At 38.6% G+C, this 24,782-nt stretch overlaps 1 protein-coding gene across 4 annotated transcripts in view; it reads right to left on the reverse strand.

The window, feature by feature from the left end:
• Positions 1–24,782, reverse strand: part of ADAMTS20 (ADAM metallopeptidase with thrombospondin type 1 motif 20) — a 170,606-nt gene that overhangs the window by 70,613 nt on the left and 75,211 nt on the right. For all 4 annotated transcript variants that reach the window (XM_021090846.1, XM_021090843.1, NM_001257275.1 and 1 more), the window contains 15 exon segments: positions 22,229–22,374; positions 20,853–21,034; positions 20,618–20,754; positions 18,040–18,157; positions 15,455–15,550; positions 13,847–14,013; positions 13,560–13,689; positions 7,177–7,303; positions 5,425–5,635; positions 5,120–5,284; positions 4,216–4,380; positions 3,132–3,251; positions 1,909–2,016; positions 750–914; positions 348–638 (listed from right to left, as the gene is read on the reverse strand). In XM_021090846.1, coding sequence (XP_020946505.1) covers positions 348–638; positions 750–914; positions 1,909–2,016; positions 3,132–3,251; positions 4,216–4,380; positions 5,120–5,284; positions 5,425–5,635; positions 7,177–7,303; positions 13,560–13,689; positions 13,847–14,013; positions 15,455–15,550; positions 18,040–18,157; positions 20,618–20,754; positions 20,853–21,034; positions 22,229–22,374 — 2,328 coding nt within the window.

Consider the following 24,782-nt stretch of genomic DNA (forward strand, 5'->3'; position numbering starts at 1 on the left):
TACTGCTAGTCTCAGTAATTTCTGGGTTTGATATTATTTCTTCACATAGATGTGTAGTCTTAACTCTTAAAAGATTTTCTTTTATTTTCACTGTAACAACCTCTAAGATTGTTTTCAAGTGCATTCCTCTGTAGTCATAATATCACATTAGTGTATATAATTCAATAAGAACTCCAGGGATTTATAATCTGCCTCAAAACTTGCTTAATCCTTTTAAGATTTAAACTATTGATCTCCAGAAAAATTTAGCCCTAAAAGCATTTGATGTCATTACATACCTATCTATTAAAAGGCAATATAACAAAACAAAATGATAGAATTAATATTACTCAATAAAGAGGGCTTACTGATCCCCACGGTCCTGTCCTCCACTGGTTTCCTCTGATGGATGGATGGAACCCCTGATTTTGATTATCTTCTGGTTTGTGAGTTAATGGAAAATTCCTGCCTCGAAAATGGCTTGGCTGCTCAGAGGAACTCGGAAAGTGGTCGTACGTGGGTGGGCAGGCTGCCAGGTTACATTCTTGCTCTATCAAAGGGCGCACTTCAGGGTCACAGTAATTCTCATTAATTGGCTGATGATAGTTGATGCATAAAACTTGTCGGGTTGTTTTTCCATGGCCACAGGAAGCTGAACACTGATCATAAATGCAGCCGACATTTATAACATAATAAACCACATGGTCTTAAATAGCAAACACTGTATTTAAATTTCTCACATCACTTTTTTTTCACATAAAAATACTTACCGGTGACCAATTCCCAGTTTGCCATTCTCCACAAGGGCTAAAACAGAGAGATATGTCAGCAGGTCGGGGTATATGGGCACAATAGGATTCATCAGCTATTTCATCATGAGCATCACGACAGCTTACATAGCGGGCTTGACTGCCCCTTCCACAAGACACGGAGCACTAAAAAAGTCAGATAATACAAAGGGGTTACACAGTACACTCCCACCTCCCTTATATTTGGGCTGTTGCTCAAATTTCTAAACATCACACTCTTAAAAAGACTTATATTATAAGTACTATCACCTGGCATCATTCCTGAGTCAAAGACAGGGCAGTGAACATTCCCATGAGTTTAAAAAATAAATTTTACAAATCAGGTATTTGTGACAAGGAAACACAACACTCAATTTCCCTTTATAAAAGAGAATCTTGGAGTTCCTGTCATGGCGCAGTGGAAACAAATCTGACTAGGAACCATGAGATTTCAGGTTCGATCCCTGGCCTCTCTTGGTGGATTAAGGATCTGGCATTGCCATGAGCTGTAGTATAGGTCGCAGATGTGGCTCGGATCCCGCGTTGCTGTGGCTGTGGTGTAGGCCGGCAGCTGTAGCTCTGATTGGACCCCTAGGCTTGGGAATCTCCATACGCCACTGGGGCGCCCCTCACCCCCCAAAAAAGGAATCTTAAGATATCATTTAAAATAACTTTGAAAGATCTAGGTAATAGAGAGGGCTTCACAATTAAAATATTCAGAGAATATATGAAAACTTAAAAATACGTTTTTCATATGACTAAAGCAAGTATATACCCCAAATGGATCAAAGCTTTTGGTTGAGAAAAACAACATGAATATGTAGAACTTGAAATAGAGGCAGATAAAAAGCCTAATATCACATTCCCTTCTTGTAACAACCTGTGACATAAATATTTTTAATCCCCACTTGGTAGATGAGAAAATAGGCCTAGAAAACTTAAATTTCTTGCCCAGAGACACAGCGCTGTTGAAAGGCAGAACATTAAATTATCTAATTCTAAACATTATGCTTTTTCCACACCATCAAAATACCTGAAAACAAATGTATACGTTAATTTGGCAAATCCATAGCAAACACTGTGTGGATGTCTGAAAGCCTCGATAACAGAAACACTCTACCTCTTAAAGAAATGCACTTACTGGGGTCCAAGAACCATATCGCCATTGTGCTATCTTTCCCATGGGAACAGCTGGCAGTGAAGTGGCCCCAACTTTAGGGATAACTGAGCAAGGTGTAACTATACAGTCCTGTTCAAAAGAAAAATGGATCTCATAAAACATCAATGAATTAACCATTCTGATTTGTACTAAATCTTATTCTTCACTTCTTCTTCCATATATGTATATAATTCCAGAACAACTGCATACTAAGTTACAAATAAGCAACATAAAGGTTTTTATTTTTCAAAAGCACAAAGTACTTTCAGGGGCTAGAAGTGGATGGTATAACTCTGAAGACTAAAGTTTGGATGATTCTGTGTGATGGCTGAAAAAGAAAAGAATAACAGTCCTTTTAAAATACCACTAAGCTGAAACATTCTGAGTGAACATGGAATACTACCTTAAGCAATATGACACACTTTAAAAGTTCATGATATTCAAAGTAATACACATCATCCTTCCGCAGTTCAACAGATGGAAGTGTAAGATAAATGAGTGATCCAATGGCAGAGTAAAACAATTCATCAATAAAGCTGACAAAACCAAGAACAATCACCTCTCTGATGTCCACACACATTTTTTTTTTAGGGCTGCACTCGCGGCATTTGGAAGTTCCCAAGCTAGGAGTCCAATCAGAGCTACAGCTGCCAGCCTACGCCACAGCCACAGCAATGCTAGATCTGAGCTGTGTCTGCTACCTACACCACAGCTCACAGCAATGCTGGATCCCTGATCCACTGAGTGAGGCCAAGGATCGAACCTTCATCCTCATGGATACTAGTCAGATTTATTTTCACTGTGCCACAAGGGGAACTGCCACATACATTTTTAAGGCATATAGATAAGTGGAAAAAACACATATGTAAATCATTTGTAACACATCAATAACATTCCTTTATCAAAAATTTTTTAGGAGTTCCCGTCATGGCTCAGTGGTTAACGAATCTGACTAGGAACCATGAGGTTGCAGATTCGATCCCTGGCCTCATTCAGTGGGTTGAGGATCTGGCATTGCCGTGAGCTGTGGTGTAGGTCACCGATGTGGCTCAGATCTAGTGTCGCAGTGCTCTGGTGTAGGCTGGTGGCTACAGCTCCAATTAGACCCCTAGCCTGGGAACCTCCATATGCAGTGGTTGCGGCCCTAGAAAAGACAGAAAGACCAAAAAAAAAAAAAGAAAAAATTTTTTATTATAATCCTTTACCTGCCTGTCACCTGGGCGACTAGCTCCATGGCACAGTCTGTCATCTAAGACTGCACTAAGTAGCTCATTGACACATTTCACAGCACGCATCTGGTACCCCTGTCCACACGTGGCTGTGCACTAAAAAAAAAAAAAATGTAAACAGATACCAAACACCATTATTCAAAAATTACATAAATTTAATTTTCTTAATGTATACACAGGAAAGAATCTACTTTCAGTAGATCTTTTTATTAGTCCTTTATACCAGATTCTAGACTTAAAATTAGCAAATGTAACCAACATAACATCTTTATTCAAATGTATGTAGACACTAATCAAATAGTAAAGTTAAAATGGACAACTATTAATGCTAATTGCCCTTTAAAAAGCTGTCATAGAGTTCTGTGGTGGCTCAGCAGGTTAAGGATTTGGCATTGTCACTGCTCCAGCATAGGTCTGACCACTGGCCCAGGAACTTCTGCATGCCACAGGCATGGCCAACAAAAAACAAAAACAAATGAAGCAAACCAAATAGTTATCATGTAAGAATATCAACAGAAGCCCAATATCGTAAAGAGTTAATACAGTTTAGGAAAACTAAATACCTTTCAAAATCACACTAGCATATGCATGTTATTTAATATGCTAAGTAAATTGCCAAGAATAAAGAAGGAGGACCACAGGAAAGAATTAAAAGGCAGATGAGAGAAGGTTTCCCAGCCACTATGGCAACCCGCACAGGATAAGAAGTTGCCATCAGATTCCCAGCACCTTTTTGGCAAAACTTCCCAACAACGCCTACTCTAAATACAATAATGATAATAATTTAGACACCAAACCCGAAAATATTTATGGTTTCAATAAAGTTGATAAAGCATAAAATTTGTAGCATTTTGATTAACACGAGCGAATTGAAAAACAAAGCTAGAGTGTTTACTGCAACAAAATTACCAGTAACTGGCAAAATTGTGCAAATAAGAGGAGTCTTTTCCCAAAAAACCTGGAAATTTAGATGCATCCACTAAAAGAGTGAACATACCACAACTTCTGTGCCATTCTCTAAAGATGGATTAAACCAAAAAACCCCTTATCGTATACTCACAGAACCCCATGGTCCTACTTGCCAGGAAGCACACGTATGAAGCTCACATGGTCTCAGAGACTCAGGTTTGGTACTTGGATCACAGAAGCCATCACTCAAGTGATCTTCATTCAGCTGACACCACACCTGCCGCTGCTTTGTTCCTTTTCCACACGTAACAAGACACTGTAAGAATACGGCTGAGATTATTTCCCATATTACTCAGCACAAATACCAACAAAATGATCCAATGATCAATATGCATATTCAAATACAATTGAAACACCTTTCCTGATGACACTGTCCCTTCACTCCTGGGAAAAATCAGACATATTCACCCACCCTAAACATCTGCTACCCAAATCCAAGTGCAACATCCATTTGTTCCAGAAATAAAAGTAACCTTACAAGAAGTATGTGTCGGAGTTCCCGTCGTGGCGCAGTGGTTAACGAATCTGACTAGGAACCATGAGGTTGCGGGTTCGGTCCCTGCCCTTGCTCAGTGGGTTAAGGACCTGGCGTTGCCCTGAGCTGTGGTGTAGGTTGCAGACGTGGCTCGGATCCCGCGTTGCTGTGGCTCTGGTGTAGGCCGGCAGCTACAGCTCCGATTCAACCCCTGCCTGGGGACCTCCATATGCCACGGGTGGCCCAAGAAATGGCAAAAAAGACAAAAAAAAAAAAAAAAGTATGTGTCTAAGGCTACTGTGGACACTATAAAAATGGTTATAAACAGTTATGACATTGTTAGCCAGATGCTATAGTTTAAGCACCATCTATTTTTAAATGCTTTCTTACCTTGATAATAAAACTATTTACCAAATGACATAATTAACTGAAATATTTTTTGGATTACATAAAGTTTTCCATTGCAAAGCACTCCTGCAAAGTGTTATAATAGTTCTAAGCCTCATGAGTTTAAGGTTACCTCACTCCACTCACTAGTGGCCCAACGGGGACAGGAAAACTCATTGCAATTCTCTATCGTCACTCTGGGAAGTCCTTGGCATTCTCTGTCAGCAAGACGATGGCCAAAGTTATTCATACAGTAGGATTCTCGAGACTTCTCCCCTCCTCCACAACTCCTGGAACACTGATGGAAAAAAGCAAAGTGGTGACAAATGGAGACAAAATAAAAAACAGTTTTAACAAAACTAGACTGTAGAGTGACCAATATTTAATTAGAAGGAAAAAAAGGAGCAACTTCGAGGAAGCCATACTCCTCATTTGTACCTGGGACCATTCTGAATAATGCCACCTTGTTAAGACACAGTCACCGTGACAGGGTTCTCGAGTCGGAGGTTTAAGTTGGTCACCACAATAGCGGTCATCTACAGGGACAGTCTGTCCTTTATGAATAGAATACTTCATGCAGTGGATGTCCAACGACTTATATCCTTGACCGCAAAGGGATGAACATTCACTTTTGCCAGTGATGTGCCACCTACCAAAAATGATGTGATTACACTTAGGACATGTGCCAATTAAGAAAATTTTTAAATATGGATTTATAGAAATTCATGCATATCATTCAATCATTAAAATTCTGTTAGAACCAATGGATAAGCCACCTAAAATATTTGCTAGATGATTGGTTTAGAGGTGAAAACTTCTTAGAGATCACAGAACCCCAACTTTCATTTTACACATGAGAAAATGAAGCCCACAGATGGTGTATATTTAAACGGTATAAACTACTGACGTTTGTCAGATATCTTTTTTTTTTTCCCAAATAAAATCTAACTTACCTTCCAAATACATAGCAATGGAGCTGGCCTAGTGAAACCTGGGGACAGGAACCAGGTATTTGGGGGTAGCTTTGGAGAGTTGTCCAAGGAACCCCAAACTTCCCCCTAACCTTTTGAAAACAACTGGCTTAGATCAAGATTACTCAGTTACTTAGTGGTAGATTTAAGACTGTAACCAAACACATTTGACTCATTATCAGGTCATGTCCCCCAGGCAACAACCCTACAGTAATTTGACTGAGGATCAGGGACTATCTGGAGATATGACTACATCAATGAAAATAAGGCCTTTAAAAGTTGGTAAACTTGCTTTTTGCAAAGCATAACACATTTTCTCATTAATTCATGTCATTTACTTTTAAGATGTGTTTTCAGGGAAAGCATGTTTTTCCACAAGTAAAATCTGTCAGTTTTAGGCAAATGGCCCCAATTATAGTCCAGCAATCTTCCAGACAGTATGCGTGCACCAGTGCAGCACAGCATAGAATTCATGCAATTCCTTTCCATCCCAATAGCAACTCAAGGATTGTACTGGGACAGGAGATGCAACTTACACAGGCCGTTCTATCACTAGCCTTTCACTATACATCTTCAAATAACACTATAAAGATGTAAAAATCCTCATCCTTGCTGACTGATCTGGCCCATCCCTAAATGTTAACTGTCCCCTACTAGACGGGGTCATTGCTCTTAGCTTCATTCTAAAACCAATCCTGAAAAAATTAAATGACAATAATGTAAAAGTACAAACTTGCCTGCCATGATCTAGGATCACATTCCTCAAGGCTTAATGGACAAAATACTGATCAGATAGAGAAATTAATCTATCGATTCTCTAATCTTCAACCCGTAAAGGTTTCTTGGTTCAGGAGTTCAGTGGGAATTATAGAATAGTGCTACAAAATGTATTGTTTCAATTCTCTAAACCATGGGTTTTTAAATTGGTGTTTTCCTGTATTTATTTTATAGATACATTGGTTTCTATTTCCTACACAAAATCTTGAGGCCTACATACTGGTATTTGGCAAATACTTTGATTAAAAAATGCAAACCAATTGAATCCAACTGGAGAGTTTTACAGTAAATTGGTGAGCCTCAGGTCTTGTAAGGGCAGGGACAAAGGATAAACATGAATTACATGTCCACTCCATGCCAGGCACTGCACTAGCTGCTTTACATCTCACCTCACTTATCAACTTCAATCTAGTTACATTACACATTATTTCTCTTTACTTACCTTAGTTCACAGTCTGTGTTGCACCTTTCGGTCACCAACAATGGAAGTGGTAGGTGGTCACATCTTTGATCAGACACCACCATATGATCACTCTTACGTACACAGGTAATTTTTCTTCTATGAAGACCTTGGCCAAAACCACATGAAAATTAAAAATAAAAGGAATTTTTTTTATATAATTTTTTTTTTCATTATAGCTGGTTTACAGTGTTCTGTCAATTTTCTACTATACAGCATGGTGACCAGTATGGCACATGTATAGATTCTTTTTTCTCACATTATCATGCTCCATCAGAAGTGACAAGATAAAGTTCCCAGTGCTACACAGCAGAATCTCATTGCTTATCCATTCCAAAGGCAATAATCTGTATCTATTAACCCCAAGTTCCCAACCCATCCCATTCCCTCCCCCACTCTCTTGGCAACTACAAGTCTGTTCTCCAAGTCCATGATTTTCTTTTCTGTGGAAAGGTTCCTTTGTGCCATATATTAGGTTCCAGATATAGGTGATATCATATGGTATTTGTCTTTCTCTTTCTGACTTACTTTACTTAGTATGAGAGTCTCTAGTTCCATCCATGTTGCTGCAAATGGCATTATTTTGTTCTTTTTTATGGCTGAGTGGTATTCCATTGTGTATATATACCACATCTTCCTATTCCAATCATCTGTTGATGGACATTTGCGTTATTTCCATGTCTTGGCTACTGTGAATGGTGCTGCAATGAACATGTGGGTGTATGTGTCTTTTTCAAGGAAAGTTTTGTCCGGATATATACCCACGAGTGAGATTGCTGGGTCATATGGTAGTTCTATGTATAGTTTTCTAAGGTACCTCCATAGTGTTCTCCACAGTGGTTGTACTAGCTTACATTCCCACCAGGAGGGTTCCCTTTTCTCTACATCTCCTCCAGCATTTGTTATTTCACATACCTGGATGTTCCACAATTATGTACTCTGGCTCACAGCCTAAAGGATTCAGCTAAGAAAGAAAACAATTCCAACATAGGCTAGATGTGGATCTAGACAGGAATGACTTTCTATAATAAGCAAGAAGAATCCTGAAAGATTGAGGAGTTTGCTTAGTAAGGAGACATAAGGAAGGTGGGACAGGTGTGGAGTAGAAAGCAATTCATTACAGCTGGAAGGAGGGCTTGCCAGGGTTGGTGCTGATGACGTATAGTACACTAGACTACTGTTCCCCACTATTTGCTTCCCCTTTTCCCTGTAAGAAAATGACTCATCTCCACTTGCTACAATGTTATTTATCTTCATGTAAGAGAAGCTGACTTCCCTGCCCCGTTGACATCAGGTTTATCCCAATCACCTGTAATGCGATGAGACCTATACCAATTTCAATCTTTAAGCGCTGCATGCTTTGGCCAATTCTCTTTCCCTTTTCCCTCTGTCTCTAAAACAGCCTTTCCTAGACAAGGCTGATCTTTCAGCCTGGAATCATGAATGAAAAAGGTGGCATAGACAGAGAATAAAAAGATTACTGGTGTTCACAGATTTGAGCAGGGGTGGAAGGAGGGATGTTTAGGGCAGCGAAAGTATTCTGTATGACACTGTAATATTGTGTCAGTGTCATATATGTTTGTCAAAACCCACAGAATGTCCAACACAAAGAGCTAACCCTAATGTAAACTATAAACTCTAGTTACTAACAGTGCATCAATTGTAGTAAATGTGCCTCTAATGCAAGATGTTAGTAATAGAGGAACAGAGGTGTGGAGAGATGGAAGGAGGGGAACATAGGAATTTTCTGCTCATCTTTTCAATAAACCTAAAACTGCCCTTAAGAAGTAAGGTCTATTCATTTTTTTTTTTTTTGAAAAATGATATGGACACAGATACCAAGCTAGAGTAGGGTCATACCCAACAGAAGCCAAAACATAGTAGGAGTGAGAAATAAACCTCTGTTGTTCTAAGTCATTGAGAGGTGGAGGTTGTTTGTAACCACAGTGAAAGCAAACGAATGTAAGCCAAAAGGGCTGGAGTAGGTTGAGCTTTGCACTTTCTCCAATGAGGAGACAGAACAGAGTTTAAGCAGCAACACAATCAAAATCTGTTTCATCAAAGTCCAAGGGGGTACTTTGAGTCAGCTAGACGTGAACATATGTGCTTATCTCTGCATAATCCCATCTGAGATAACTAAGGAGTTTTGAAAAGCCAAAAACCTGGAAGAACAAGGAGAACAAATGTGGAAACACAGCAGGCCAGGAAAGGAAATTCTACATATGAAAAGAAGATGGAAATAGCTATTTCGCAGTGCCAAGCGAGTGAAACCTAAGCCTGCGGAGGAAGAAAGTAAGAAACAAACCATTAGTGCCATAGAATCCAAGCAAAGCCCAGGAACCAAAAAGACCATGATCTTCTGAAGGGGTGAATGTGTGAAGCGTAGGCCTGAAAAAAACGGAGTCTTTATGAAGAATGGTCAAACTCCCACCTTCTAGTTGAGAGCAGCACTGTCCAATAAAAACAGTGTGTGAACCACATATATTAAGTTGGCATTGACTTGTAGAAACATTAAAAAGTAAAAAAGAGGAGTTCCCATGGTAGCTCAGCAGGTTAAGAGCCCAGCATGGTGTCAGTGAGGAGGCAGGTTCAATCCCTGGCCTCACTCAATGGGTTAAGGATCTGGTGGTGCCACAAGCTGCAGCATAGGTCACAAAAGTGGCTTGGATCACAAGTTGCTGTGACTATGGGGTACGTCCGCAGCTGCAGCTGCAGCTCAGATTTGACCCCTGGCCCGGGAACTTCCATAAGTCACAGGTGTGGCCTTTAAAAAAAAAAAGTAAAAAGATACAAATATCCAAAATATCTAAATAGGATCATTTCTACATATCAATATAAACATTACTAATGATGTCTTTTACATTCTTTTTTTCATACGAAGTCTTCAGAATTCACTTACACCATATTTCCGTGGGCTAGCCACATGTGGCTGGTGGCTATCATACCGGACAGCAAAGCTCTACAGAAGATGAATTTCAGGGCACAGACACAGCTGAGGGAAGTTGGGGAAGTGGTACTGAAAATAGGAGGATTCAGTAGAAGTCTCTATATGAGTCAGGAGATCTAGCCCCCAGGGCTTGCCCTCTCCTCCCCTCTGGCTCCTAGCTAACTTTTATGGTTTCTCTAGCCATCTCACTGACCACGAAAATATTGGAAGATTCCTCTCTCAGAAAACTCTTCAGCCCAAAAACAGGTCAGCTGACAACGACATTTGGGACTTCTCCCCCAGTGATACAAGAAAGGGCAACTTAGTGATCCAATTACATTATAATGAGGCTTGACCTGTCTAAACCACATAGGACATTCAAGTAACATTTTAGTCTTAAATATGAACAAACAGTGAAGGATCAGTAGGCATTTTAGGAAAGCCACTAAAACAAACAAAAAGACCAAAATAAGGCAGACACAAAATAAAACTAAGATGAAACAGATATGTCAGGGAGGAGAAACTTACGAACTCTGATCAATACTTTCAAGGACATGGGTATGGCACCCATGAAAACAAAAGCAAGCTGTTATGAGAAGAAACACTAAGAAAACCATGTACATTTGGAGAAGAAATGAGAAAATACGAGATCAATCCAGAGATTGGATATCCAAACAATACAAGTTTTACAAAGATAGAAGAGAAAATTTAATGAGAAGAACTTGTCAAAGAAATCGTGCATAAAACTTTTCAAGTCAAAGAATCTATATTTCCAAATTGGAATGGCATCCTAATTACCTAGGGAAAATAGATGAAAGAAAGAGCATGTTACCCAGACGTTTTTACACGGCTAGAATTAAGGAGAGGAGATACAAAATTTCCACACCAAGAAGTGTCATGTACGAGCACAGGGAATTGGAAAACAAGCCAGAAACAAGCTTTTCAACCTTCTAAAGGAAAATAATCTAACTTGGAATTTTATATGAGCCAAGCTCTCAATCAAGTGTAAGGACAGAATAATGCCATTTTCAGATATGAAAGATCTCCCCAAACCACCTCTTTTTCTCAGGAAAGTACTGAGCAATAGGCCCAACCCCCGGCCCTTCCCCCAACCCCCCACCGCCAACAGTGGGGAAATCAAAAGAGGAATTCCTGGGATTTAGAACCCAGGGAATCCAACACAGAAGCAAGCGGAAGAGAATTTCTGGGGATGGCAAAGGAGGGGAAGGACGTGACGACAGCCGCCTAACAGGCCTGAAAAGCAACCCAGCCAAGTTAGATCGAGAGAAGAGGGCCAGGGTGGTGACAGAGGAGAAAAAGGAAAGGCAAAGTGAAACCGGTACATTGAAAAATGTGCTTCCAAATATGAAGACAAAAGTTATGGTGCTCATAAAGTATCTGGGGACAGGTCATTTTCAGTACACAGGGCGACAGGTCAACAAAACTGAGGACACTTCGCGATACAGAAAGCAAATGTTACACACACATCGAAAGGAACTATAATGAGAGGATACTTGGTGGTGACTGAATTAATTAATAGCCCCTTTGCCCCAGCACACAACTGTTCCAGTGACCTTTCCGGGTGCAGACTCCCAAACCATCTCAGCATGCCTCATCCAACCTTTCACTTAGGATCTTATTCTTCTTTATGCGGTGTGTTCCCCACAGTTTAGAATGTTCCTGTTACTTGGATTTGATCCTAGCTTCCCATAGCTAGGGCCACAGAAGAGCTTTCCCAGTTATGCTGGAATGCTAGTCCCAGTTTCTCAGACTGCAATTCTCTTCCATAAAGCATATCTAGAATCCTCCTGTCAAAATGAATTTCTCCTTTGTCTGTGTTACCAGAGCGTTGTTCAGATTTCCAGCTTTTGTCCGGGCAGCCTGCCATCATCTACTTCCGTTTTCCTCCCCTCAGGCAGGAATGCCTATTCCACGTCATCATCCGGGCACCAGTGTCAGGACACCAGTGGACCAAGTTTGTGCCTTTTTCTGAATGAAATACAAGTCTTGGGCACCTAGAGATCAGTTGATTAAAATGTCCTTCACGTTCCCATCATCTGTGGTCACTGTCTCAGGCATCCACCTTCTCTCAGCTCATTTCCATACTGCTCTGAGCTGCTTCTCCTCTGACTCATGTGCCCCTAGTTCCCAAACCTCAGCTCTAGTCCCCCGGGAAACTACTTTTCCATTCTTTTCTTTTTGTCTTTTTAGGGCTGCACCAATGGCATATGGAAGTTCCTAGGCGAGGGGTCAAATCAGAGCTGCAGCTGCCAGCCTGTACCACAGCCATAGCAATGCCAGATTCGAGCCACACTTTCATTTATACTGCAGCTTGCAGTAATGCCAGATCCTTAACCTACTGAGCAAGGCCAGGGATTGAACCCACATCCTCGTGAATACTAGTTGGGTTCTTAATCCACTGAGCCACAATGGGAACTCTCTACTTTTCTATTCTACACAAACGTCTCTATATGTCTTCTCATTTCACCTCCTCAAACTGCTCCATCCATCTTTCCTGGGGTCTCCTCTGTGCACACCTGTAGCCTTGCTTTTGTCATTTAAAATGAAGATAATCTACTCATGCCTCTGTTTCATCCATTACACTTTAAAACTTGAATGCAGCAAACTATTGCCTTTGGAGTGGATAAGCAATGAGATCCTGCTGTAGAGCACTGGGAACTATATCTAGTCACCTCTGATGGAGCATGATGGAGGATAATGTGAGAAAAAGAATATATGTGTGTGTGTGTGTGTGTGTGGTGTGTGAGACTGGGTCACTTTGCTGTACAGTAGAAAATTGACAGAACACTGTAAAGCAGCTATAATGGCAAAAATAAAAATCATTCAAAAAAAAACCTTGAATGCAAAATCAAGGCCTTAATAAGTCAAAACAAAGTAGTCCCTCAATAACCATTTACTGATTTCAACAAAGGAAGCACCATACAACTATAGAATTGTTATATAGACGTATAGAATGCCCAAAGACACAGGTCTCCTCCTTTGCCTTCCCTACTGTAAATGGTGCTGCTTTTCCATCTCCCTCTGTGCTCCTTTCAGTTACTCATCAGTCAGTACAAACACGTTTCCTGTGGTCAGGGATGGGAAATAAAAGCATGAAAGAATGTTGATGCCCCACCATTAAAAGAAAGAGACTGGCGGTTGGGGAAGTGTGTGGAGGGGAATGGACAAGAAGGTGGGTATTTCACTGGGCAACAGAGTCCTAGTTAAACCCTTCTGGGACCGCGAGAAAGAGAGGGAGGGTGTGAAAGGAAAGGGGACTATGTGAGGAGACCAATAGGAAGAGGAAGAAGATGGGAGACCTTTGCAGTCTCTGTGGTATATGTGTTTGGATTCCACGGGCAGCCAGACTCAAGGGCACCCCAAATTGTAACGGCATGCACACTCGAAACTTTTGTCTCTTTTACTTAATACCAGGTACCTTGACACATTTTTGTACAGTCTTGCCATGGTCCATATGGGTCCCATGTGAACAGATCGCTCTTCTCTTCCGTGGGAATACTGAAGGAATAACGAACATCAGGGTTGTAGAGGTTCCCCACACACAAAACCTCAATAAAAATACAAAGGAGCATATAATTAATTCATAAAGGACAGATGCTTAAAAGCATCATTTTATGTTTAATAACAATGCAAAGCACTGAAGCATCGTAGTTTACAAATATGGTTTAAAATGTCCTCTCCTCCTAGCAACGACTGAGAACTTACCTGCAAAACAAGCTCTTCTTCCAGCCGATCAGTACTATTAATTCTTTCAATCGAGTTGTTTGAACCACTGTATTCAAAAATAGCTCCTTGGATGTTGATTTCTTTTTTGGACATACTCACAACAAAATTCCCATTCAAAAGAAAATTCCCTTGAGTGTCCGATAACGCTGCGAAAGGATATAACACTTGTGAAATAGAAAAAACAACCAACAGTACTGAGATGTTTTTAACGTTTACAATTCACCTCTTCTTGAAATTAGAGAGGGCAAATATCCTTTACTATGGAGGAAATAAAGTTTATTTTACTGTAAAGCAGTAGCCAACTTCTCAGGAGGGAAACTTCAGTAAATCCGCCAGAGCCACGAAAATAAATTCACCCTATAACTTTTCTTTCTGAGAAGATCATCTTCCATAAGGCATCCAGCTACAGGAGGGATGCACAGAAGTGGGAAAATTTTTCATCACCCCAAAGGAAAACCTGTATCCATTAACTGGTTATTCTTCTTACAAATGATTCTATAATACCCAGTTTAATTTGAGATGAGCTGTTCACTGTAGGTTCAGACTCCCAGTTACAAGCATTGATTACTTGAACCAATATTTCACATTTCATTAAGGTGAAGCAGGTATTTCTCACTATCAGCTCTATACCACCACCTATTCCAGCTTGGTGAATTACAGTCAAGTCAATATTAAGGTATTTATCAGACAGATAGAAAAGGAATGTAAAGCATTTCTTTTATCTCTGAGTATCAGTGAAACTCTTTAAGTCTAAAAGCAAATAACAGGAGTTCCCATCGTGACTCAGTGGTTAGTAAACCTGCCTAGGATCCATGAGGATGTGGGTTCGATCCCTGGCCTCGCTCAGTGGGTTGAGGATCTGGCGTTGCCTTGAACTATTGTGTAGGTCGCAGATGCAGCTCAGATCTGGCGTTGCTGTGGCTGTGGCATAGGCTGGCAGCTATAGCTCCGATTCGACCCTAGCCTGGGAACCTCCATATGCTGTGGGTACGACCCTAAAAAGGCAAAAGATAAAAATAAATAAATAAATAAGAAATAACAACTGAAATTATAGACTAGAAATAGCTAAAGGACATATACTATGACAATAATCATTAACATCTAAAAATGTGAAACCATGGTTTTCTTTCTGCCTTTCTGTAACACAAGAGCTTTATAAAAATTCTCTTTAAAGACTTTTGCTACATGATAAACACATTTAAGAAAATTCTTTAAAACGTTCAACCCCAAAGAGGTAAAGACCTCTTTATATTAAAGGTATAAACCTTTAATTTAGATAAAGATAGAGGAGTGTTTTATCCTAAATACACATTCAACTTTAACTGAATATAATCTTTGGTTACCTCAAACACCCTCATGGAACAAAAGTTATTTTCCATAATTTAGTTCAGTATTTTAAAATAGGATATACTACGCAGCTCAAGAAGAAAACACACATAGGAAGTGAGATGACTTAAGCTCTGGATGAACTGAAATGGCATGTTTGTCCAAGGGGCTCTTCTTGCCGTCGAAGAATTTACGAGCACAGACCTCCATGAAACTGCACACAAACCACACACTGGCTGCTGTTTATCTAAAAGTGTTTACCCAGGTAATTGTCATCTTCTGGTTTTCCAGAATAGCTGTGTTGAAGAATATCAATGTTTGTTGCTCCAGGGGGAATCTTTACAACAACATTATAACCTGCAATATAATTTTATATCTGTTAACTTTCAGAAAAAGCAGATGGCCTAGAGGCTAGTACTGCTGAATGAAAATGTTGAATGGCATCCTCAGACTTAATTTCATTTTATCTTTGAAAGATGATATAGTGCTTATTCTTTTTGAATCAATGTCTTATACAAATGACTAAGTATTAAGAAAAGGAGATTGCTCTCTAGAAGTAGACAGAGTTTGGGATTCTTAAAGTGCATTTTATAGTTTATCTTACTTTTAAAATTCTGCATATAGAATAAGAATGAAGCTAAGATATTAGCTGCTGAAATTTTAATACACATATTCACTTTAAAACTTGCCCAATAATTTTACATTTTATGCTACCTAATGGGCAGAAGATGCAGGATTCCAAATGCTAGTCACAAATCCATGAGATATGAAAACCATTGGTCACTGTTATATGTGTACACAGTCAGTGAATAGCAAAATAATGAAAGAGAAATATTTTTCTTAAGCTTTTAGGTTTCAGTGTAAGCAGTAACCCCTACAGCTACTCCCCAAATTTTACATTACACTATTTTTTTTAAAGTCTACTAACAAGTTTCCAAGAGAAAGTAAAAAATTTATTCAAGAAAATGAAAATTTCTGCTTTGAGACCAAATTCAACAACACTGACACTGCTCAAAAGATGAGAAAACATTATATTAAGTACACATTATTCAAGAAAGAATGATTTTCCTGCACTAAAACCTCTCGTGTTACATAGATTTCCCAAATACCCTCAGGTTTTAAATCAACAATTAATTTTGCTGTAGTGCTGTTATTCTAAGTTTTTCCTTTTCTTTATTAGGATTTTCCTCTTCTGTGCAATACATAAACAAAAGGAGTTGAAATTTTGCTCATATACCAACTTTGATAAATATGGAATGATCTTAAGAAGAGGAAGGTTTTAAAGAGCTTAATTTTGCAACCTTGATATGAGATTACCTTTCATGTTTTTAGAGCAGCCTTATGTATATCTCTTTAAGACATCACATTTAAACATAAGTGATAAACGGTCTGAGTCTGGATACAAGTCTGCATACACTACTTGCATGTTGGTTTTAGGTTATAAACCTACAAAAATAATTTTGACTCATGATTTTTTCACTACAAAATATTCCTACCACCTCCACTATTTGTCTTTGCTATTTTTTTAAGAGCATTCCAAGGCCTTGCAAATGTGACAAGATGCAGTCCACCACCAGAGGGCAGTGATGTGACAAATGCTATTCAGACCTTGCACTTGAGTTTTTTAAAATTTTTATAAATATTTATAATTTCTTTTTTATGATTTTTATTTTTTACATTATAGTTGATTTACAGTGTTCTGTCAATTTTCTACTGCATAGCAAAGTGACCCAGTCACACATATATATACACATTCTTTTTCTCACATTATCCTCCATCATGCTCCATCCCAAGTGACTAGATACAGCACTTGATTTTAATATCTTTTTCCATTTGCAAATTGATTAATTCTTAGTATAATTTTGGCAGCTTAAATATATGGTCCCATTTGGTGCATATGGTTTTCTACAGAAGAAAAAATGCTTCTCAGTGAATACAGATCAGACTTTGATAAATGTGTGCCATTAGTTATGAAACATAACAACTAGAAAAATAATGTCAAATTATCTAGTAACTAAGATTCATAAGAATAATCAGAGTATTAAATCTATAACAGTTTTCATATGAATCAAAACACAAATTGTGTTTTAAATTATATTGCTTTAATTGAAGCAATTCTTACTAACAAACAACTGTGTTCAAAAACATGTGAATACAATTTAAAGCCAAAAAATAAACATACATTTTTATTTTGCAAGAAAAGTTTTAAAGGGCTGATTTTATTACCATAAACAGAAAAAATGTATTCTCAGAAAATTTAATGGAAAATATCTGATATACTATATTCTTATAATAATTTTGAAGAAAAATGAAGCTGTTGCCAAAGATCAATTATATCTGGAATCCAAATATTTCCTGAAAAATCAAACGTAATGCTAATTCCAAATCAATATTTAAGTGAATGGTTTCATTCTTCACCGTCAATCAGCTTCAATATAACAACAATAGGAAACACAAGAGGGTAGGTCACACACAAAAAAGTGTGTGTTCAAATGATTTAAAATAATTGAAAGCAAATTTCCTGGAAAAATTATAAATGTGTACAATTCAGATTACAGGAACAGCAATAAAAACATTTCATTAACGGGGGGGGGACTGTTTACACCTCATTGTCAAATTATACTAGATTTACTCTAATAAATGTCCCTAATGAATTTTTAAGAATCAGACTCATCTAGCACAGGTAAATTCATTAATTCAATGATGCATCTGGTAGAAGATATAATTAATCATTTTGAATCAAGTTACAAAATAGATAAAACCATAACGAGCCATTACTATTATTTCTACATTATATACTCCAGTATTAGATCCAAAGAGAAAACTAAAAGACATACGCAGCTTACCATAGTGAGCACTGTTGAAAACACCTGCCAGTGTTCTGCATGACGAGTTATCCCCACCACACACTCCACACTTGTCTCTCCTGGCCTTGGAGTTTAACACGTGATCACAGCCAGCTTGCTTCAAAACACAATAGTTACAATCAGTGTTACAAAGAGGACTGATGAAGATGACTGTACTTTACAGAGTTCTTTTCAAAAATATTCTTTCAGTTAATAGGAGATTCAAGACTACAGGATTTTTTTTCAGAATATCTACTCATCTTGTTGTACATCAGGATCTTCACATATGTTTACAAGTTGAAAAAAGAGGTGTTTTTAAAGGGTCATCCACACACTTCCTGCATCAAACTCACACGAACCAGGATTTAAAAAGACAGATCCCCAGATTTTCTGAATGAAAACCCTAGGAGGTAAATCCTAGGAATCCACATTGTCAGCAAATCACTGACAGTGATCCTACAGCCATCATTTGAAAATCACTCTTTAAAGACATGTCATTCAAAAGGGACAAAAAGTAACCCATTACAATAACTACAAAAAGATGTCTTTCATGATGGACTTTTCAAAAAAAGTTTATTGAGTTACAGTTGATTTAAATTTCTGCTTTACAACAAGAGTGATTCAGTTATACATATACACACATCCATTCTCTTTCATTTTCTTTCCCCACAAAGATAATCACAAAACATTGGGTGCTATACAGCAGGTCTCCACTGGCCAATCATTCCATATGCCTCAGTATGCATATGCCAATCCCAAGCCCCCAGGCCACCTACCCCTGCTCCCACCTATCCCCTTCGGTAACCATAAATTTTTGTTTCAAAGCCTGTGAGTCTGTTTTTAGTATGCAGATAAGTTCATTTGTATCCTGTTTTGAGATTCCACATATGAGTTCTATCATATGTTTGAATTTCATTGTCTAAGTTCACTTAGTATGATAATCTCTAGGTCCATCCATGCTGTTACAAGTGATTCACTTTTTAAACTCATGACCTTAAAATGCCTGGAAAGAAATGGAGTATATTTGAAAGAAATAATTTATTTATTTTTTTAGTTAACATCCAGCATGATAAACAGTATTGCAAAAAAGAATGAAAACACAAATAACAGTGAAAGGACACGGTTTGCTCCCAGTCTTTGAAAGAACAAGTGTAACTCCTCACCATGTAGATGGTGCCCTCTCCATTCGCTGCAGCAACTCCTTTAAATTGAGTGATCAGGAAAGTAAGAAAACTTCATTAGCCTCATGAATTTTTATTCACAAGGCACATATTTCCACATGAAAGTTTCATCCAGATATTTGCTGAAAGTAGTATGCATCTTTATGTACAGATACCTGTCATATTTGTTTATTGTAACTGACTTTCTTCTATTTAGAAAAACCAACTTTTTTCAGGCCACCAAGTACCCTTTTTCTAGTATTTAAGCTATTTCCAATGTGTAAATTATTATCAGTTTCTCTGAACATCTCATTAGCCCTTTGGAGGCAAGGCCTTTATCACCTAGGTAACCAGTAATAGATGCTGGGTTACAGGGAGAAGTAATTGGTCCTACAAGGTTCCACTTAATGAAAGGAATGAGTACACAAGATGACATCTGAACTCTTTAGGCAGCATTCACTAGCTTAGTTCTCAAACTCAGCATGCATTTTTAAGACGACCATCTGTAATTTGTGTGCCTTAATTCGGGGGCTCATCTGCTCTCACCTAGAATCCTGCTGAATGGCCCACCTATCTCCTAAGAAACCAGTACATCACGAAGATTCCAACAGGTGAATCGAATCACATTCTTGTTTAACTCCAAATACTCCTAGGGATTGCCAAGGAGTTCAGAAAAAATTTCACATAACAAGCATCAACTGGTAGCTACCTCCAACTCTGGTCCCTCACTTCTTCTCCTTTCTAAAACCCACTCATCTTGATAATTAGCTCAAGACTCATACCCTCCAAAAGCATTCCTCAAATCCTTTATCCATCTCCCCACAGAATAAGACACTCCTTCTACAGTGTCCTCATGCCACCTTGAAGGTGACCCCAGAGCACTGCATTCTAATTAAGTGTACCCATCTCTTCCACAAATCTGTGGCCATGAGTGAGGTAGGGGGTCTGCTCCATCTCTTCATCTTGGTGACTAGAACAGGATGTGACCTTTGGTGGATATTCAGTAAATAGTTGTCAAAGGTACATAAAAGTAAGAGAATGGGAAGAGAGAAGACATCACTGCTTCTAACATACAGGGAAAATATGTCAGCAAGGAAGGGCATGTTTGAATTAGCAAAAGGTCTTTCCAACCCTTGGGTGCTAATACATTCTAACTTGTTAGGAAGCCAATCCTGTCCCTCATCTTGATTTTTGAGAACCACTGGCAAAATAAAACCAGCAATGAGTGCTTTGTGAGTCACTCCCGGTGATGGAGGATGGCTCCTAACCATATTCACTAGAGACAGCACAGCAGCAGCAAAGGATGCCGCCCTGAAATTCACAAGCCTGTACTGAAGGCATGGAAGCAACACTTGGGTAGAGCTATAGAAGGAAAATAGTATTCTGACAGTCATGTTAAAGGTAATGCATGCACTTACCCGACACAGGCCTTGAACACAGATGTCATTCGTTTCGGTTCCACAAGGAGTACCATCAGCAACCCTGTCCTTCAACTGGTAGAAGCTAGTGGTTCCAGCGACCCGACAGTAGAGTTTACAACGATCTTTTATGGCAACTGTCAGAAAAAGTCAAATTTGGGGTGCAGAGTAACACAGCTGTTGTGTTTCTGTGTCTCAAAAATGTTGACATGAAAAAAATATTCTCAGTACTTACTCCCACTATACTTTGGAAGCCACCGCACATTCGGGGAAAGACCATTGATGTTCAGATGTTTACCATCAAAATCAGAGCACTGCTTCTCACGGAAGTCTTGCTTGCCTTTTGGACATGAATCAGTGTTACATGATCGAAATTTCATCCTGCGGCCCACACAGTACTTTCCTCCGTTTCTTGGCCTAGTCAAATTCATTACATTTTAAAGCACATCAGTATAATAGTATTCCTGCCATTTACTTCTACAACTGTTCCTTGCTCTTCCAGGATCTGGAAAAAATGCTGATGTCCCACTAACTCTTTTTTTTTTTTTTTTTTCGGTTTTTAACAGGAGTATGTGACATGGTTGTTAAGCGATTCTCTGGTTAATGGACTATAGAAAATCTACTTTAAAGTGAATACTGTTGCTCGGAGGGCAAAAATGATATCTTACTCATGACTAGATTAACTAACAAGGAGCTAACTAATGATGGGAATTTGTTTTAACACTTCGAACAAGTGTTTGTTCGTTTTCTGGGGTGGGGGGAAACACACACAGAGTGCCAAAGATGAAAAGAAAGGAGAATCATATCATGTTAAATTTTAAAAGAAATATTTATGTTTGTCCTACTTATTGCTCAGTTTGGTATCAATCTCTAGCCACCCATCTCTATTTCAATTTATCCTGGAAAATGAAAATTCTTGCGACAGTGTTTTATTTTTTTGAATATACAAAGTTATAGCATGATTTACCTATTCTAAAATTCAAACTAAATAGAATTTTATTCAGAGTACGTCACATGTCTGAATTAAAATTCTTATTATCAATTTATATATCACATCGTAACAGAAACATTATTTGAAAATTTTTATGTAATCCCTAGATTATTTCAAATAGTTTAGTGAGCAGGACCCAGGCTTCAGTGCTCATTCAAGCTTAAAGAAGCATCTGTAACATGAAAAGAAGAGAAAGAAAATATGACATGATAAATTATACCAAATAGTTAAAAAACTGGTAGTGAAACAATGTATTTTATCCAGGAAGGCCAAAACAGAGTTGAAAGGGGCCAATATCTCTCAACAGAAACAGTAAAAGTAAAAATGCCATTATATGACTGTCATTATTTACAAGCATTTCTCAGATTCACACTAAATCAAAAAGAAAGAAAGGAAATGGCTGTCTTACTTCAAATTCTAAAGATTATTTTAATTTAGTTTTTTTTTTTTAAGGTCTGAATCTACCAGATATAAAGTAATATGGCTTAAAGTATTCCAGAAGTTTTCTGAATCTCAGAAACTTATAGACTGACCTCCAGTTTGAGAAGTGAATGAAACTGATGTTTACTTTCTGGTGCCTTGAGATAATCTTAATTTACAGTGACATAAAAAAGACGTACTCGGGGCGATTACAGAGCCTGGTTGTGCTTTTGATTCCACCTCCACATGTTCTTGAACAAGAACTGTAAGGTCCCCAGGGTCCCCATTCGCCATCTACAGGACGTGTTTCCATTTCTTTGTTTACACATAGCCCATGGTGGCAATGCTATAAAAATAACACAGAAAGAAATGATTCATGCATTATCTGATTAGAACATCGCAACAACAATAAGAGCACAAAGATCAGTAGAAAACATATATAACTTTAAGCAAAATGTTACCAATTCGGAAATGAGATTACCTCTGACACCACTTTATACTTCCGGAGTATCTACTGAATAACTGTAAAGAGATCAACAGAATGCAAAAAAGGAAGAGGAAATCTACTTTGCCTGTGAGATTTAGTCTCGATGGAGAGGGAAGACCTATACACATGGGGAAAGCTTAATGAAAAATATTAGTGGAAAAGAAGCAAACAAAAATTTGATTAATATAGTATACATCCTTGCTTCTATTTTTCATGCGAAGTTATCTATCACTCACCCATCATCACTCATCATCTATCACTCTTTCTAGCTAGTAGAAAGTAGCTAACTTTCTACTCTATCTAAAGTCTCAAAAATAACTTTTTTGCTCCTAGCTTTCATCAAGAAAATGGAAATTTACAGCTGAATCTGTCCACAATCTCCTATCACCCCTTCTACCCACCCAACAGCATCTGTGCCCAGTACTCAGCCTTCCTGCCAATGAGTATACATGAAAAATCCGAAGTCAGCCCTTCTACTGGGCACTAATCTCATCTCTTTTCACACCTCCAAACATCACTCCAGTAATTCTCCCATCTCTCCTCCATCATCACTGCTCCAGTCTCCACTACCTGCATGCTAATCAAAATGTGGCCCATGCACAGATCTGGTCTCTAACCTAGTCACTGTCAGTCTGGGAGAAGATGAGGACAGAAATTGAGAGTAAGTATTTAGAAAACCTTATGAAATTTTGATGGCCATCTTGTCTATGAAAGCTAATACTTTTTAAATTAGCTTATACTTGTTTTCTTTTTAACTGTAGTAAAATTCACATAAACTTTACTATCTTAACCATTTTTAAGTGTACATTGCGGTGGCATTAAGAATATTCACACTGTTGTGCAACCATCAGCATCTATCCACAATACTCTTCATCTTCCCACACTGAACCTCTACCCACTCAACCATAACTCCCCGTTCTCTCCTCCCCTGAGCCCCTGGCAACCATCACTCTAATCTGTCTCTATGAATTTGATTGTTCCATATATCTTAATAGAAATCATATAGTACTTGTCTTTTTTATGACTGGCTTATTTCACTTAGCAGAAATCTCCTCAAGGTTAATCCCTGTTGTTAGCATGTGTCAGAAGTTCCTTCAAGACTAAATAATATTCCACTGCCATTATTGTGAATAATGCAACTATGAACTTGGGTGTGCAAATATCTCTTTGAGGCCCTGTTTTCAATTCTTTTGGTACCCAGAAGTGTCTGTGCTGGGTCATAAAATTCTATTTTTAATCTTTTTGAAGAATCACCATTTTGTTTTCCACAGGAAAAGTTGGCTAACACTTTGAATGTCTTTTTTTCATTTAATTGTTATCATTTTTTATAATAGTGTATTAATAAATGATCAGAAAATTGTATTTATTTATTTATTTATTTGGTCTTTTTGCCATTTCTTGGGCCGTACCATGGCATATGGAGGTTCCCAGGCTAGGGGTCGAATCAGAGCTATAGCCACTGGCCTACGCCAGAGCCACAGCAATGTGGGATCCGAGCCACGTCTGCAACCTACACCACAGCTCACGTCAATGCCAGATCCTTAACCCACTGAGCAAGGCCAGTGATTGAACCTGCAACCTCATGGTTCCCAGTCGGATTCGTTAACCACTGAGCCATGACAGGAACTCCTGATTGGAAATTTTTAAAAAAGAAGAGGTTCTTTATGAGTTTGATAAATACTCAACTCATTCTCTTTAACTTACATGTTCTTATTTCTCTTCCTTTAAAGACAACAAACTTTTCTTAGATCTCACTTCCTTCACCAGTTACTGTCCTGTTTTTCCTTGAAAGAGTTGCCTATGTTCATTGGCTAACCCCCTCTGCCTATTCTCTCTCATTGCCCCATCCCAGCCAGGGACTTTTCACACCCCACCCTTCGTGAACCTGCTCATGGTACATCACCAGTAGCCTCCAGGACACCATGACTGATGGATGGCCAGTTCTCAGCCATGGTCTTCCTTGACTCAGCAGTGTGTGAAACAGCTAATCCTTCTTCCTCTCTAATATGTTCTTTCTTGTTTTCCAGGGCTCTACACACTCTTGGCTTTCTTTTATCTTTGATGATTTCACTTGTGTAGTTTCTTTTACTGTTTTTTCTTTCTGACCTCTTAATGTCCCCAGGCTCAGACCTTGGTCCTTTATTCTTCTCTGTCAACAACTGCTCCTAGTCCAGATCTCTCTCCTGAACCCCAGGCTTTGTAGGCAGCTGCTTCTAAATCTTCATTTGAGTGTCTCATAACCACTTAAAATATAGCATACCCCAAAC

This window comes from Sus scrofa, chromosome 5 (genome assembly GCF_000003025.6).
Source record: "Sus scrofa isolate TJ Tabasco breed Duroc chromosome 5, Sscrofa11.1, whole genome shotgun sequence".
NCBI lineage: Eukaryota > Metazoa > Chordata > Mammalia > Artiodactyla > Suidae > Sus > Sus scrofa.